This window comes from Vanellus vanellus (assembly GCF_965231255.1).
Source record: "Vanellus vanellus genome assembly, chromosome: 13".
Classification (NCBI taxonomy): domain Eukaryota; kingdom Metazoa; phylum Chordata; class Aves; order Charadriiformes; family Charadriidae; genus Vanellus; species Vanellus vanellus.
In genome coordinates this window covers 18,074,414-18,091,827 of record NC_138918.1, presented here as the reverse complement: position 1 = coordinate 18,091,827, position 17,414 = coordinate 18,074,414, and the positions used below count along the sequence as shown (strand labels likewise).

The 17,414-nt window shown below is 35.8% G+C and overlaps 1 protein-coding gene across 1 annotated transcript in view; it reads right to left on the bottom strand.

Moving 5' to 3' along the window:
- Positions 1-17,414, bottom strand: part of DOCK2 (dedicator of cytokinesis 2) — a gene marked incomplete at its 5' end in the record, with an annotated part of 219,255 nt that overhangs the window by 79,346 nt on the left and 122,495 nt on the right. The window contains 2 exons of the mRNA XM_082489775.1: positions 1,370-1,464; positions 3,143-3,241. Of these exons, the coding sequence (XP_082345901.1) occupies positions 1,370-1,464; positions 3,143-3,241 (194 nt within the window). The remainder of the gene's footprint in view (positions 1-1,369; positions 1,465-3,142; positions 3,242-17,414) is intronic.

The following is a 17,414-nucleotide window of genomic DNA, read 5'->3' as shown; positions in this document are numbered from 1 at the left end:
CTGGAGACAACACCCAAATAAATAAAAAAATGCAAATAAAGTGATTTTTTTCCCCCCAGATCCAGTGAGATTTTTAGCCATGATTTCCACTAAGTATGAAGAGGAGGAAATTCAGCAAATAAAAAAAAAAAATCCACAAGATAAGGTGGTCACACGCTCACAGCTACTTTTTTGTTCAATTTCTTCCACGTATACAGATGCTTTTAAAACCTCTGTGTGTTCAAATTTTGGGGAAACTTCCTCACCTACAAGTTCCACAAAAACAAATTGTTTACAGCAGCCATGTGTTTCACTTTGTGTTCTCAGTCCAACTCTCCCTTGCTTTCCTCTGTTATAGACAGAGGATATGCTGGCCCAAACCAGCTGCCTAAACCCATTACCAATGTTGGAGGCGCACAAAGATCACTTCTCCTCTTTTCAATTCTGTATCACATGATATGGAAGTGACAAAAAGAGCTCACGTGCAGCAAAATCTGTATGACGTGAAGTTTCACTTAAGCTACTTGCAATGCTAATGCCAAGACAACAGTGGCCCTGATCACTGCAATACTTTGTTTATCCCACCATCATTTATGGCAACACCAAAATAGACAGATAATAGCTGTGGGTAAAGGTGTAAATATGCACAGTTTATGTCCACAAGATATTTCCTTCAGTTGGTTTTATAATATAAGAGTACTCAAAGATTTCTTACTAATAGCAAGCTCTCATAGAGCAAATAGGTAGCACGATAAATTTGATTTACAAACTTTTGCTTAGATGCCATCTTGATCTACAGAGGCATTGTACCTGAGTTTCAAGTAATCAATCATGACAAAACCCCAAATGATCTATAGTACAGCAATACATTTCCTCAATGATGTCAGCTACAGTAAGCACTGTGGATCCAACCACCTCCTACAAATAGAGTGCTGAGCTCAAAGATTTGGTCTTTATCATCAGACCTTTTAGCAATCCAAGCAACCATATCATCTCGGAAAGAAAACTGTGTTTGCTAACTCTTGCACCACAATGAACTTGCTAACGTATTAGTGAGGACACGTGCAGAAATTGTACATTTAAGATTCAACAGGCCTTTTACAGCTTGGCTTCTGTAGACTGTCAACATGGAGACCAACTATATACTTCCACTTCACTGTTAAATATTTTTTTTTCCCCTTTCTATTTTAAGCGGACTTAACACACAGGCAGGTAGCTATTTAATGTATTGTCAGTAAATTATTTCAGACTAGGACCTTCTTGGCAGTCACCGAACTGGAATGATATAATCACCTTAGACTGCACAGCAAAACTTCCTGTAAGATATGAAACGAGCTCACTTTTCACAAGCACATGGAAAATGAGCACTGATCCTCCAGCCCCATTTTACCTGTTCTGCACCATGCTCATTGCCATCCAGTCTGAAGGGTAAACATTCTTTCCAATGAGATCTTTGAACATGATGAATGTTTCCATCAAGAAGTCCTAGAACAGAAAAATACAAGAAGTCTGTGTTTAAGTGTTCCTGTATGATCAAAGAACTAAGAGGGTGACCTCCACTGAGGTCCTGTAAAACAGCAGTCTCGGATTCCAAATGGAAGACAAAATCATTACATTGTGCTTTTAGGAAAAGATAAGCCATAAATGAATAGAAATAAAAAGTTAATAGTACTTCAGAGTAAAGCTGTTGCATTTTTTTATTCATTGGCAACACAGTCTCACTCCGTATAAAGAATTAACAGATTTGAAAAATACAAGATTTTTTATTTTGTCAGTTTAGTCCAAATTTAGTATTCTAAATTAAAAATGGAAGGCATCGACAGAAATTTTTCAAACAATACAAACACTATTTCATTTCCTAGAAGCATTTGGACATCATTGTATATGAACTTAAATAAAACAAACATAATCATTCCAGGTCTATTTCATGTATAGCACATATCTGCGGTTTTACCCTTGAACTTCCAAGCAAGTCACCTAGAAGTCTGTGAGACCTGCAAGCTGAAATGTCATCATCTATTACCAAAACCTCACAAGCACTCTCTGCGAAGTTTGTACTCTTTCTTGTCATATTACTTACAGACAACCAAGTGAACAATATCTCTCAACAGCATTATTTGACAACAAATCTTTGTTATCTTCACTGACATATACTTATGGTATCGAAAAAAATGAAAAGACAACAAACCAATGCTTTTACAAACAGTAAAAGCCATTGAATATACCGATGTCTTGTCATCTTGGTTTGGTTTTTTTTTTGTTTTTTTTTTGTTTTTTTTTTTTTCCTCTGCAGAATTGTTGTAGTTTAAGAATTACTAAAACTTCTAGGACCAAGTACCCAATCTGCTTGGAAGCTGAAATTATGTTAAAATACTGTTACATTTTCAAGTAAACTAAAGTACCCGAAGAATTGCAAAAGCTACCCAAGATTTGATCTGTTTACATTTCAGTTATGGCACCACTCTGACTTTAATAAAGAAAGGAAAATGGGCAAATCTTGCCAAATGAAAATATTACCTCCATGGACAAAACGTAGACAGTATAATCAAAACATCTGCCAATACCCAGACTTACTTCAGAGTTATGTCAGGAGTATAAAAGGACAGACATAGGACTACTGAAACCTTCTAGAACGTAGTTACCACTGACTGGTACAAACTAGAAAAAAACCCCAGTGTTTAAATTATGCCAGAAATGACTGGCATAAAACGATGCATTGCAATAATGAGACGTTTGCTGCATTTAGCATTCCACCAGGAGTAGACTCGATAGTGAAAATGGTCTACCATGTGCAAAGCCGGGGGGAAGGGTTCAATTAGTTGAGGGTTGGTTTTGTTGTGGTTTTGCTGTTTGGTTTGTTTTCTCCTCAGAACAATGTAACACAAAGATCCCATTATTTATTCTTGATTATTATATTACCACCTCAGTGCCAGGGTCATCAACAGTGACACTTATATCTTTCCAAATTTCTAATTACAGTATTGTCCAATGTCACCATTAGAAGAGGGACGCAACACAATGACAGAGGCAGAAAACATACAGCAGCTGACTTCATTCTAGGAAGAATCAGACAACATACAAGATACAAAAAAATACTACTGATTTTACAAAAGAAATAAAATACTTAGAATTATTTATCACCTCCATGATTGTTCGTACTCACCACTAGTTCTGAACTTGTCTGAAAAGTTTCAATGTAAACTGAATAATGCTGGTTGTTCATCTGATTTAAGATCGCTGTCATGCATGCCACAAAATGACTCTGAAAGAAAACCAGACAAAAATCAACGCATGCAGGTTACTTAAGATATTGGATTGTATTCTTTCTAAATTACACTCTAAATGCCTAATAAATCCTTTTTATGTTATCTAAAAATAAAATCATATTTAAGCTTTTGCAAGCCCAGATATAAGAAACATACTAAGAACTCAAACAGGATAATTCAAAAGCTACCCTGACAAGAGGCAGGCTCTGGTGAGAAAGCTGCATCATTTATGAAACGCTGCATGGAAACACACATTGTGACAAAAATACTTTTATACATGAAGTACGACTCAATGTTACCTTAAGACTCCTAAAAGGCATGTGACGTTGTCCAGGAGTCTTCCATTAGGAATTCATAGGAAGAAAATATATTAGCATCAAAATTTTCTAATCATTCTAGAAACATAGGCTATTCACAGGAAGAAATATTGGAAGAAAGGATATTTTTCACATTCTGCAGGCATTTAAGTAGCTATTACAGAACTCCATCAAACTTCTATAGAACAATATTACTTTCATCTCTCAAAACTTTTCAATCTTCCTCAAAAGGAAATATTTTATTTTTCCTCAATTCCTAAATCAGAAATGCTGAAAGATATACAACTCTTTATAATCCTAGGTTTTCAGTGTAATTTACTGAAACTCACAAAGACGTTTCTCTCAAGCAATAATAGTGACCTTAATTATTTGCAGTTTTCCTTTAAGACAGTGAAGAATCTTCCTTATTGCGGTCTTATAATTTTCTGAAGTTTTATTTAGGGTTTTAAAAGTGAACCAGCTTTAAATGCTTTGATTTTATTAAAATCTACTATGAAGTAGATGTGCATGCAAAATAATTTTCTAGATGTCCTTGGATCTTTTCATCGTACTGGTTTAGAATTGACACAAGGCACTCACCAGCCCCTCTGACCAGAATTAATTTCCATCCGGTACTGATCAGATTCTCTGTTTAACTCTGATTTACTTTATACTTCTGCTTACATCAGAAAGGCAACAAAGGCACAGGTTACCAAAGTATCAGCTGCAGTTTGTCGTACCCAACCATTTTGTCTAGGACCAAGAGAGGGAAACCTTCTTTAACTTCAGGTTATGGCCACTAGAGGTCTTCTACTTTCATATGTTAGCTGCTGTTCAGTTTGCACTGCCTTTTTTTTTTTTTATTTATTTATTCCTACGTGAGCAGACCCAGCACACTTCTTGCATACAAACAGTGGAAATTACAATATAAAGGACCTATTATACCTTCTTTTGGAGTAACATGAGTGCTAGTGAGAGGCTTGCCTACTTTTTAAGGCTAAGAAGACACGTTTTCTGCAGGTAAACCAAAAGCTTTCAGGTAAGGAATCGTGTGTTCTCGGGTACTGATGCTCTTCTAAAAAGAAATGCTGGTTTTCCTGCTGTAGTAGTTCACTTTTACAGTTATGGATCTGACAAATCTTTTCTGTGATGTTAAATGTACAGCTGAAAGTAATAATGAACTGCAAAGGATTCGGTAATGAAATTGGGGGGGGGGGTGTTCTTCTGATGTCTTGATTTTGAAAAGATTACTGACAGAAGTTAGAGAATTGTACACGAAAAACAGCTTGTATTTTTAGTAGTTAAACATTCACCACAGAATGCCTTTCTATACTCATGTTAAATAATCACTTCTTGAAATAAGTAGCATTTCTTCACAAGAACTGAAAAGATGTATTATCTTGCTTAAAGGCATAAAGACTTTAAGAAGGTTATTTCTTTTGTTGAAACCAACTTCTAAAATGTGTCTAGCTATACCAGTGATTATGGTACAGCATAAATGCCTATTCTTAGTAACTGTGTGCGGTGATTTAAAATTAACAGATTATATGCCTTGATTTCTGAAGAGAGCCATAAGCAAAGATCACATATTGCCGGCCAGTACCCCGCACCAAACCCATCGAATTCACATCAGTGGGACTGAATGATACATAAAAAAAAAAAAGAAGGTGACAGTAAAGCTGATTTGCTACAAAAACTTCCTCCATCATTTCCATGTAACTGTAAATCAGGAAAATACATGAATACCTTTTGATCTTTAATAATTTTCTTGCCAGTGATCTCAACTATTAGAAATTAACTACTAGCTTCTTTACAGGTTAAAAGCTTGCCCCTCCCTCCCAATCCCCAAATGCCAGCAATAAAGATTCGCTTCTCAGATGCAGCCTCGGATCTTTGAAGTACTCATGCACTCTCAGCGTTACCCTTCGCACCGGTAGAACTTCAGTGTAATATAGGACTATCAGTATAGCTGTGATCAAATCTGCCAATATCTCTATGTATTCACTGAAATCCTCCTATGCTGTTTAAGCACCTCTTACTAGAATATGCAAAGAGAATGAAATGCTTGAAAATACAGTAAGTTCTGCACAATAACGATCTATTACACTTTGAATGCAGACTGCATGCTCACTAGATGGACAGAAGAAATTCAGAATCAAGCACCGCCTACAAACATAATAGTCCAATGCATATGATTGAAAAATTTATTTCATTAAGTCAAGCATTGTATGTAGAGATTGAATAGTATAAAAAAGGCTGTGGCAGAGAAGGTGAAGTTCTTCAGATAAAATTCTAACAAGTCATCTCAGCTGCGCTTAGGCTTGTTAGGATTTATCCTGTGAATTACAGCAGAAAAGGTAGATTAGAACTAGGTCAAATGTATAAAAAAAATAAATGTATCAAACACTGACTGATGAGACAATACTAAGAAAAATTAACAGAAATAACTCTGAATACACTGCACTACTATAAAGAAATCTAATAAAATATGTTTTCCAACTTAAAAACATTCATTTCCATCTAAATGGAATTGAAACAGCACTGAACTCTATTTTTTGAATTAACCAATTGTCTGACAGCCTTTCCAAAAAGGTGTAAAGAATTTAGGAAATCAATAGTACGAACATTGCACTTTAATCAGGAGCAGGAACACCAGTAAACAGTAGTCAAACGAAAAAGAGAGAGGAGAATATGTCTCAGGAAACATTAAACTCCTGTTCATTTAAAAAAAAAAAAAGCATAATTAACATCAAATTTAAATGAACTATAATGCTGACTGGCTTTAGTATAAACACTGCAAAATAGTGGCCAAGGTAAAAGAAATGCTGTTTTGGCTGAGTATATACAAAGTACATCAAAAGGCATCATAGGTGTATACTATAAAGAAATAGGGCTTTCTAAGGTCAAGACAACAGAATGCGGAATCTTTCCCACTGTTGTTAAAGTGCGTATTAGCTGTGGATGAAACACGTACAGGAAAAGAAACATCTGAAAAACCTTAGGGTCATATGAGTAAGATGACAAACTTCAACACCTAGCAACTAAATCCCAGCATACTTTATAACAGCAGATGGTGGCAGGTTGCCGTAGTAACTTCAAATAATACTAGCACCGCAAGAATAAATACAGCAAATGCACTGGAAAAACAAACAGCAACAGAAATAACATAGAATGAAGCTACACTTTGATTCTAATCTAGTAGAAGTATGTCAGTGGCTGTAGGACAGGTAATCTTCATGCAGGTGTACTTCTGGAAGGACTAAGGATATTTATTTCACGTAGGCACTTAAGTAACCTTTGTCCTCATTAACAGAGCGCTTCACCAACATACAGCCCGAGTGTAAATATATAACCACATGTACATCATTAAAAAGCAGACAAAATAGAACCATGAATAATTCCCAATAATTCAAAGACTTCTGAAAGCCAAAGATGATGTAGTTATTATTATACCTCCTATTTATCAGAATACTGGGTGTTTCAAATGCTCATTTTACTTACCCTCATAATTAATGTAAGGTAAAAGGACTTCTTTACATACCACCATCCTCACAATCTGTCACCCTATATTCACTAATGATGGTTTACATTTGATTAATGCACAGTTTTCTGTATTGGACAAAGAATCTTATCCAGAAGATCCAATGTTTTTGTGGGGTATGAAGCAATCGTACTGCATAGATTAGATTTAATTCTGAACTCCCTTTCAGGTTAAGCCAGAAGTTTCAAAACTCATCGTATGTTAGTGACAGTAATTGTAAAAATGGTGCACATAAAGGGTGACCAAGAAGTTCTACAGGCCAAACAGTTCTCTCTCTCTTTTTCTTTTTTTTTTTTGTTCAGAAACAAGTGCAAAAATCTTTCCTGAGGAAAACTGAGAAACACGTTATCTTTAATGTAATTAAAGAAAAGCTAACCAATCAACTGTTTCAATATAATATTAAAAATGATCAATATTTATGTTGTAGCACAAGCACATAATTGAGAAGGCCTCCCAAAATTACTGTCTTCACAGAATTATTGACTCATCACACCTGTCTAGTGTCATGAGCTGAAGAGCAACATAATTACCAGAAAAGAGAAGTAGGGAAGATGCACAGTGATGCCATGAAGAACCACAGTGGTTTGAAGTCACAGTTCCTCAGGAAACCACATTAAACCTTGAGAACTGTGGCACATGTAGAAGTTAGCACAAACATCTTTATCATATTATGCAAACGCTAAACAATAGCACTCTGGAATAAAAAACTAAGCAGAATTTGAAGTGAACTGCTAATGTAGTAGTTCTGTTTCTTCTCCAGAAATAGATGTCACTGCCAATGCATGTGCTGTCCTAAAAAGTACTGCTTCGAGCTGTAAAAGTGCAAAAATGTAAACATTCGAATAGGCTGCTATGCAACAACCTAGAGTATTCATCAGACGCATAGAGTACATCTGAAATGGGAAGTAGTTCCTAATCCACGCAGACTTGTACCTTGGCAATGAGCGCACCTTATTAATAATTAATTTACAATAATAACAGATTCATCTACTCTTAGTAGGTCTGAGTTTTTAATTTTCCATTTATACATTCACACAGTTCATTGGTTCTGTCTTCTTGTCTTTTATAGCTGACTGAACAGAAGCTTAGGCATCCTGTTTCTGCATCTTACTGACAGCTTTTGATTTCTGACTCAAAACATGCCGGGCTGTTTTAGCTTGTTCTACTGTTTTCTTCACATCCTTATGATTTAGCCAAAAGGATATACAGCTATAAAAACAGCAGACTACTAGATGGAAAAATATAGGACAATTTTATAACACAATGAAATAGTAATAGCAGCTGCTCTGTAAGATATAAAGATATGTTACAAGTTAGACAATCAAGGCAATTTCAAAATTATTTCATTTAAGACTTTTTCAAACATAGACAAAAGCAGTAAGCTTTTTTCACGGTATGACAAAAGTAGCAGGATTTTTTTTTATAATATATCCTTTGGCATCTATTTTTATTTATTTATTTTTAACTTCATGTTGATTTCCCAGCAATATTCCAAAAAGAAGATTTTTCATTCTCTGCAATGTTTTTGCTGCTGCCACTGCTGGGCTTTGTTGTTTGGTTGGTTGTGTGCCATAAATCCACTCCAGAATTTCTACTACAGTCTCTGGCTAAGATGAACACTCTACTGTAATTGACTTCACTTATGCTTGAGTCTGTGCTCAAACACAGTTGTATAATTTACTACTTTTCCCAGAATATTAACATTGTGTTAATGTATGTACAAATATATTATAGATAACAGTATTCAGCGTGAAGTGAGAAGGCAATCATTTGGAATGAGCAATCATTGCTTGAAAACTGAACTTGCTTGCCCAGAGCACAGTTACAAAAAAAACCCAACAAAACAACCCAGCTGTTTCACCTCCTCACTGAACCACTGCTGTCCATACTCCCAACCACAGCTCTGCTGTACCAGATGAAATCTTCCATCCTTGCCTTCAGGGGTCTATGCAGCTTCAGGCTGCACATCCTCCTTTCGCCTTTCTCTGCAATCCACTAATTGCTTCACCACTATTACTTTAGCGAGTTTCCAGACTGGTCTCACAGGCCAGAAGAAACTTCCCTCCCTGGTACATAAGATATCCACTGAGAATCCCAAATATCCCAGCACTGTCATGCAGCTTATTTCACTAAGTTCGTATTCAAAGCACTATTCCATTTCCGTGTTGCCACTAAACCAGATGGTCAGTCAACTTGGCAAAGCATGGCTTGTCCTGCCAAGCATCCCAGCACACTCATTCCTATGTTAAAGCTGATGCAGTCGGTATTCCAAAGAAACAACAAAAGCACACACACAAAATAGAAATAAAGAGTAAGATTAAAAATATTATCCCTACATTCTTTACTGTAGTAAAGCTTGGCCAGTCTCTTGCCTTTAAAAGTACTGGAAACCAAACTGGGAACTTGAAGGAAGCGATACAATGGGTGAGATGAGCTGGAGCCAGTCCCCTGCCCAGAGGTATAATACTTAACAGCAGAAAAAAAAAAGAGGGGATTGCCAACTATACAGGACTACAAAGCGAAGCATACTACCCGCAAGGGAGATCAACAACTGGGTTGAAGAGAAAAGGGTAGAACTGAGCAATTTAAGTTCATTAAAGTGCAGTAACATCTTTTATTTCTAAGCCATATATTTTAAATTTACACATATTGTGAAGATGAATGCCCTGGATGCTGATTCACTTCCTTAAAACTAAACAGAGCCACCTCCTGTATTCCCAGAACTAAGCCACTCTTTAATTAATTTTGTTCTTTTACAGCTGCACTCACTGAACACGGAAAAATTAAATTAAACTTCAACTACATGATCAGAGATGAGACTAATAGAATATATTTGTGAATGGTTAAAACAAAGCTTTATCATAATTTCATTCTGCTTAAAACTGCTGAAAGTCACATCACTCCAGAAACTCCTCTTGCTTTTAAAGTGATCTTACAAAGCAAATAAGGCCCAATAAAAGTATTTTCCCAAAAACTTGCGTCCATTACACTAACAAATCTACCCACTGTGTATGTTTATGATTAATTAATAGCAATCTCTAAGGAATCAGCCAATACATTTTATTGTAAATTATGTAAGATTTTATTTTATTATTTATTATTGAGCAGCAGCACAGCTGCACTTGAGCTTCCAAAAACACAATGCTTTTTGTCATCAGGCCCTTCAAATCTCACCAAATCCTGAAGATATTCATGGAAAAAACTTCAATTCTGTTTAGTACCAGACATTCTTGTTGAAGAATGAATATCGGTTTTGCCAAAGTACGTGCAATCCACTAGTGAAACATTTGCAAATGCCAACGTGCAGCCAACTCTTAGCCTGAGATTGAAATCAGCACTGCCTTACCTGGTTGATAACGCTTTTGCCAGCTCAGAGTTTGCCCTTTTACTTAGGCATAGTTAAGTAAGCCATAAGGTCCAAGTTGCTGAGAAATTAAAGAACCAGATGAACTTTTATGTGAGGAACACTGGTACTTTTCCCTGATATTTTAAATGTACACTAATGCCAAAGTGCTTCTTATTTGGCAGTTCCAATTGTCATTTGTCCCCTTCCACATTAACAGCATTGTATTGGTAATTTGATTAATTTTGTAAAAAGAATAATAAAACCAGGCTGGAAACGATAAGAACTTAATAAGCTACTCTTTTATTTATAGCTTTTTTGAAAGAATAAAAATTATTCTTTACCTGAATATTTTCAAATTGGTTTGACTACTGTTCTTGTGGGTTGAAAGCTGTCTAACTACAGCCTATTCTCATCTGTGGAGGTGGTGAAGGGTAAACAAAGGACATACTCAGCAAACTTTGCAAACACACATTGACTAAAGCCAGGAGAACTTTCAATGCTTTCCTTTAAAGCAATCTTTCACACTCAGCCTGTCTTAAAAAAGAAGTTAACTTATCACTTTGTTCGTCAGAAAATTACACAAATGTCTATAAAGAGGTTTTTTTCCAGAACCTACATGATGAATATAAAGGGGAACAAAAAAAAAAAAAGGCAAACAACCAAACATCCTGAACCTTTCACAAGGACCCTCAAGATTCTGGTAACAAACAGTTGAAATAAATGGAGATGCAGAGGTAATTGCCCTGAAGCTGCCCTGCTAACCTCGTTGTTTACCAGCACCAGCCAGGCAAAGGGACTCTCACTAGAATAATGTTGCTCTCTGATTTTTTGCAGCTACAGTAGGGGAAAACAGAAGAATCCAGTTAGATTCGAGCATGTGCATACACAGGAGTTCCAATATATATACAAATTTACCCACAGAGTTTGAAACAAATTAATTCCACATCAACAGACAATAATGTACAATGCATCCAGTTTGCATAAATGGGGACTTTTCCATCAAGGAACGAAGATGTACTGACATAAATCTTGGTTAGTGTAACACAGTATGCATACAAACATGTCATATAATTTTCTAACTATATAATTCTTACACAGGATAAAATGCTGTATGGCTTTTAAAGCCAGCTAGGCTGTGGAGAGGTATTATACGAACTTCTTCATATTGTTCCGTCAAGTTGCTACTCTCTGCCACAGGTGAAAGCAGGGAAAAAGTGCACAGAAATCCTATTTTTATTTTAAAGTGAAACCAACGGAGTAACTAGGAACTGTTGGGAACACTTTTACTTTGTATCTGAAATATGAAAAATACTTAAATTCTATCCAATAGGGGTTTATATTACGTTTTTAATTTTTATGTAACAGTGGGCTCCACTTTTAAACATGAAAAAAATCTTGGAGCGTGGTTATCAGAGTAACTGGCTAAAAAAGAAAGTTCATAAGAAAAAAAAAGATTGAGAGCTTTTCTTATTGAATCTTGGGTAAGTTGGTTAATAGAAGCCATAGGGAATACTCAGTGAAAGGAGGAAACCCCATGGGAACACACGTATAAACATGGAAGGATAAAACTTCAAAAATTACAGTGACCTGCTAGTGGTTATTCCCCAAACTACTGCCAAATAAGCATCCTTCTTAGGGTGGCTCTTTTTAAGGAAAACCACTTCTAAGATGCCCCAATTAATTTAGTTTCAGTTATAATATCACAAAACCAAAGAATCCTGAAACTGGGATAACATATAAAGAAATTTACCAAAAGAGCATTATCTGCACCAATAATTTGTGCACATGCTTATCTCTTTTGAGGGGTCTGTGTCATACTAACACATTATACCCGAGCTCTGGCATAATAAGGAATTCTCCTTTAATAACTCTTTGCACCAGCCCAGTGAGAGCTGAATTTATTCTGTACTTACTAGAAAACTATGATGAACATGGGAGTAGAAATTTCTTTGAATAACTAAATCAGGGAATATTTTAGCTCTTGGTTTTTCTTCCATTTTTTAAATGAAGAAAAGAGAAACCAGTCAAAAGCCTGTAAAAGGCAAGGTCATTAGTACAGGAGATGAACAATCACATAATTATACAGTTAAGGGTAAATATGTAACCATACATATATACAAAACTCTTTTAGAAACACAGGAGAGAAAGTATGTAACATTCACTGTGTTTCACAGCTACAAGTTAATAAAGAAAACTGGTGAGAATTTGAACAGGACATTTTTCTTAATACAAATGCTACATTTAGCAAATGGTTAGAATTTATTTTTAAATAAGGTACTTGTTTTGACTGCAGTATTTAGGGAACTAGCTTAGTTCATATGCGCTCTGAACAGTTCTAAAACTGTATCTACTTGGGAAGCTTCTAAATTTGACTGCTAAAGCTGCTCTCTGAAGCTGGGACAGCAATTTTGCCAATGAAGAGAAAAACACATGGAGTTCCAGAAAGCACCAGCTTATGCTCCATCAGTAGTACGACCATCCCTTAGTTGCGCAATGACAGCAATCTAGGAGCCTCTGAATCCTAAAACTACGATAGTACAAGACTGAACTCCTGTTGCACATGGGCCACTCGGAGTTCATGTGCATTTTTTCCACCCCTCTTCTACCCTCATTCCTGCTAAGCAAGGCAGAAGAAAATGTCGCACAAGTGCATGACGAAACACTGGCCTTACTTCTCATATTGGTGCCTTTTTTCTTTTTATTTGTAACACACAAGCATGCTCAAAGACCACACGTCTGCCACCTCAGCATTAAATCCTTCTGACAGCAAATTATGTCTTCATTCTGAGATTCACCACACACCAAAAAAAACCCCAAACATAAACCCTCCTCAGAATAAATGGTGAGTGCAGCTATAACAGCACTGTGTTACAACAGCTCTTCCCTAACACAAACTCATTTTCAAACTTTTTCAAGCATTTTAGCAAACATGAATATCACAATATTTTGTGGTACCGTGTCACCTGACCATAGGAACTCCTTCAGAGGATGATAACTATATGCCAAAAAGACACTTCTTTCTTTGTGTTGCTTTGCTGCCAAAATATTCAGGGCTATTTGCAGCAATTTATTTTTTCCTAATCACTAAACTGGCATTTCATCTAAATAGATTGTCTTGCTAACAAACCAGGATGCTAACACCGTCTCCTGAACCAGGCAAACGGAAATAATGAGTGAAGATACATGTTAGGGAATTGCATTCCTAGCAGAAAACAAACAAAATCAGAATCACGCTCATACATAAGCAGACTTGATCAATGAGTCAGAGGGCCAGAGACACAGCATATAAGAAAAATACAATCTGTTGTGCCTCTGATATTTACTGTATGTATCTCCTAAACAGACTTATAAGTCTCTTATTTTTATGATTAGTGGCTGCAATACAGAATATTAGATATATACAGAATACAGTGGCTGCATCAGTATATATCTAACACCACATACAGAAAAAAAAGATTATGATTAGAACTATTGCAACCTACACCTCCACTAATTACATTTCTATGTGAATGGCATGAGATTTAAGTTTCAGAACTATACTACTGAAACCATTCATAAAAGCTTATTAGGTCACGGTATGTAGAATCATCCTTCTACCACTCCACTGAAATGATACAAAAGGATCTGTTTATGAAGCAAGTAATTTTTTCTCATTTTAATTTAGTAATGAATACATATCCAATCACCTCTATAGAACTGAAGGACAGAACAATCATTTTGTAGGTGCACATATTCAAAAGAATTTTCAAGGTATTTTAAGAGGACTAACCTCTTGACAATGTCATTATGGTATGTTTTATAAACAAATTATTTTCTCATATAAGTATAAACCTATTGAGCTGAATGTTACATTACAGCTTTCTAAACTGTATCTTGTGATCTATTGTACGGTTTCTATTAAAACAAAGCCCTCTCAGAATTATGGTTGCAACCTTGCAATATTAAGAAGAGTTTAGAAAACTAGGGTGATTCTCATGCTCTTATTTAACTTCAAAGGGGACTGGAATCAAATTGCCCGTTTGGATCATTATCAGTTTTCAAGGCATGTTTTATGAAGAAGAAAAAATAGTAACTTGTACTGCTCAGTTTTAATTTTAAAGGATACTGCTGACATTTTATAGCTTAAAACAGAACTTACTGGACTGCAGAGCTTAGTGCCAGGAATTCAGTAACATATTTTTTTCTTAAAAAAAAAAAAAGCACAACAACATTGGGAAGACAGCACAAGATGCTATACAGTCTTTCCCACAGAATGTCTTATATTTAGAAAACACGTTGCAAAAAAGCATTTACCACTATACCAAGGAGATTTATCTTTTTTTTTTTTTAATAGTACTGTAGTCATGTAAGATAAAAGTGACTTTTATTTAATCTCTCCTTGGTACAATGTCCTGAACTCTGAGAAATACAACAAACTCTTAAATATTTAAATAATTTTAGCAACTAATTACAAATCATTTGTAAAAAATGCAAAGACAAAATGGAGTTTACAACCAAACAATAGGAGAAAGAATACTGTATATATAGCAACAATACGATGCCAAATAAGGCAAAAGAGAAGGAACAAATTTGAGATACAGGAACAGCAGTGGAGCTACCTTACCCCTTCCAGATTATCATAAAAATCTAAATGACAGTGCTGCAATTAGAGAGTTCCAGGACATTAGGTTGGACTTAGCAGGTTGTACAGCTCAAGGCACAGATGCTCTGGAAGAACAGAGCAACCAAGCATGAAAACAGGAAACCAATAATATAGTCACCAGGATTTTGGAGAAGAGAGAAAAAGAACTTGCATTCTATTGAATTCAAGAACATATTATTCAGAATTTCATAGCACTATGTAGGGAAGATGTTCTTTGGTGGCAAAGAAACTGAAGAAAATCGAAGCGTAGGATACGGACAGCAGTTGGCAGAGTAGTTTAGACTGGCCACTCTTAGCAGCTGAAAAAAACCCTAAACCCGGTCCCTGTTCAAAAGTATTTCTCCATTACTGGCTCTTCCTCCTTTACCATTGCTGCTCCCCCCCAGGTTTGGGGCACATCAGCATTTCAACACAAGCTAAAGGAGGAAATAACCTACTGTACAAGCCTATGTATGATCATGAGGACATGTGTATGAAAACAAGTCTTCACAGTCTGATAACAGATAGAGAGATCTTAATTATTGCACCAGAAATAACTATGGGAATCCTATGGTTTTCTGGAAACTATTCATAAAACAAATAATACTAGGAATACAAACATCTCTATCAACATATGAAATTTTAAAAAAAGAAAAAAAGAGGATATTCTCACTGAACTAGGTCATTCCTGTTATACAAAGATATGCATGCCCTTAGGCTGCTAGTTAGACAGCCTTACATTCCTGCCTCATAAGGTTTTTTCTGGGCTTATGGTTAGGAGAATAACATAGCAATATTGACAGATTACAGACAGCAACATTTGGGGGGGGGTTCTATTATTTTTTTTAAACTGTTGTGATTGGGTTTGGTTGTTTTTTTTTTTTAATTTTACAGAAAAAAAAACCAAAACAAAACAAAAAAAGAAACTGAAATGCACACCTAATTATTCTTGCTAACACAATGTAAGACAACACAAACTTCTCCAACAGATTCTAGGTTTCCTGCCTTGCTCAACTTTGCGGCAAGGTAGTCAGTTTGGTTTCTTGGTCAACCTTATCTGGAAAACACTGGAAAAACTGCATGCCAGGTCATGTCTGAAATTAGACAAAATAAAAACCCCAACGTCTGCATGCTTTTTGTTTATCTGTCCTGTTAATAATACAGGAATACATTTCAAAATTTTCATTGAATCAGACTGCTACTTTTCCAAGTTAAACCTGAAGCTATTCCCAAGAAGACCTTTTACAATTAAATTATTGTTTAAAATAAAAACCAGTACAATTTTGTGAAAATAACCCCACTGCAGAGCCACTAAGGAAACATACTGTTTGTATGGCACATAATGAAGAAAGGAAATAACTTCCATGAAATTACTGACATCACAGTAACAGGCCCCAGGAGAATATCCCAGGGGTAAAAAAAAAAAAAAAAGCAGCAAGCTGTTCTTTACTCCCAAGCCACTGAAGCAGGGCAGGCCATATTACATATTACATAGGCACTTAGAGCAGAGATTGCTGTTTTCTTCTTCGACTCACTAGAGATGCTACAATCACATAAAATACTCAATTACATGGGCCATTCTGCATTCTTACGCTTAGAATAGCACCAGAAAGCACAGGGAAAGTGATTTTCAGGCAATATGCATTTACTTATGTGATTAACTTACATTATTACTTTTTAAGGACTTGACATATTTCACAACGTATGAGGAAGATGATTTTCTATTAATTTGTAGAGCCTACTACATGTATTCTTTCTTCCTGTCTCCTTTGAAGCTTACTGCTTTCACTTGTGGAAAACTAATTTCAGCACACAAGATTTTTTTGGTGGATACTTATTTCCATGCCATTTTTGAGTTACGCTCATTTCAATTCCCACATATAGCTTCTGGACTTCTTCAAAATGCCAGCCTGAGTAATGACTGAACAATAAAAAAACCCAACACTGAATGACAAGCAAGTGCTAAACAGCTTAGGATAGTACAGATTTATCAGAGATGTCTATCAACGATTAGCTTCTCTGACTATCTAATAACTTTGCTAGCTAAAAATAAAATTTGAATGTATACAAGTTACAAAATCAGTTACAAGATACAGATATTAAAAAATATCTCACATAAGAAAAGGCAAAGAAACAGGCTTTTGGTTTGCCCTTGACCTCACTGGGATATTTGCTTATGCTGTCCGGAGAAGCAACATACTGGTAATTTCTTCAGCAAGGTTCAGAGCCCTTGGTGTGTTCACAGATCTTAATCTTTCCTTTAGTGACCACATCAGTAGACCATTAAAGGACAACCTACCATCCTTTGTGTTCTGTCATCTTAGAAACTCCACAAGGTTGAGCATTGCCTTTCCCAAGAGGACAG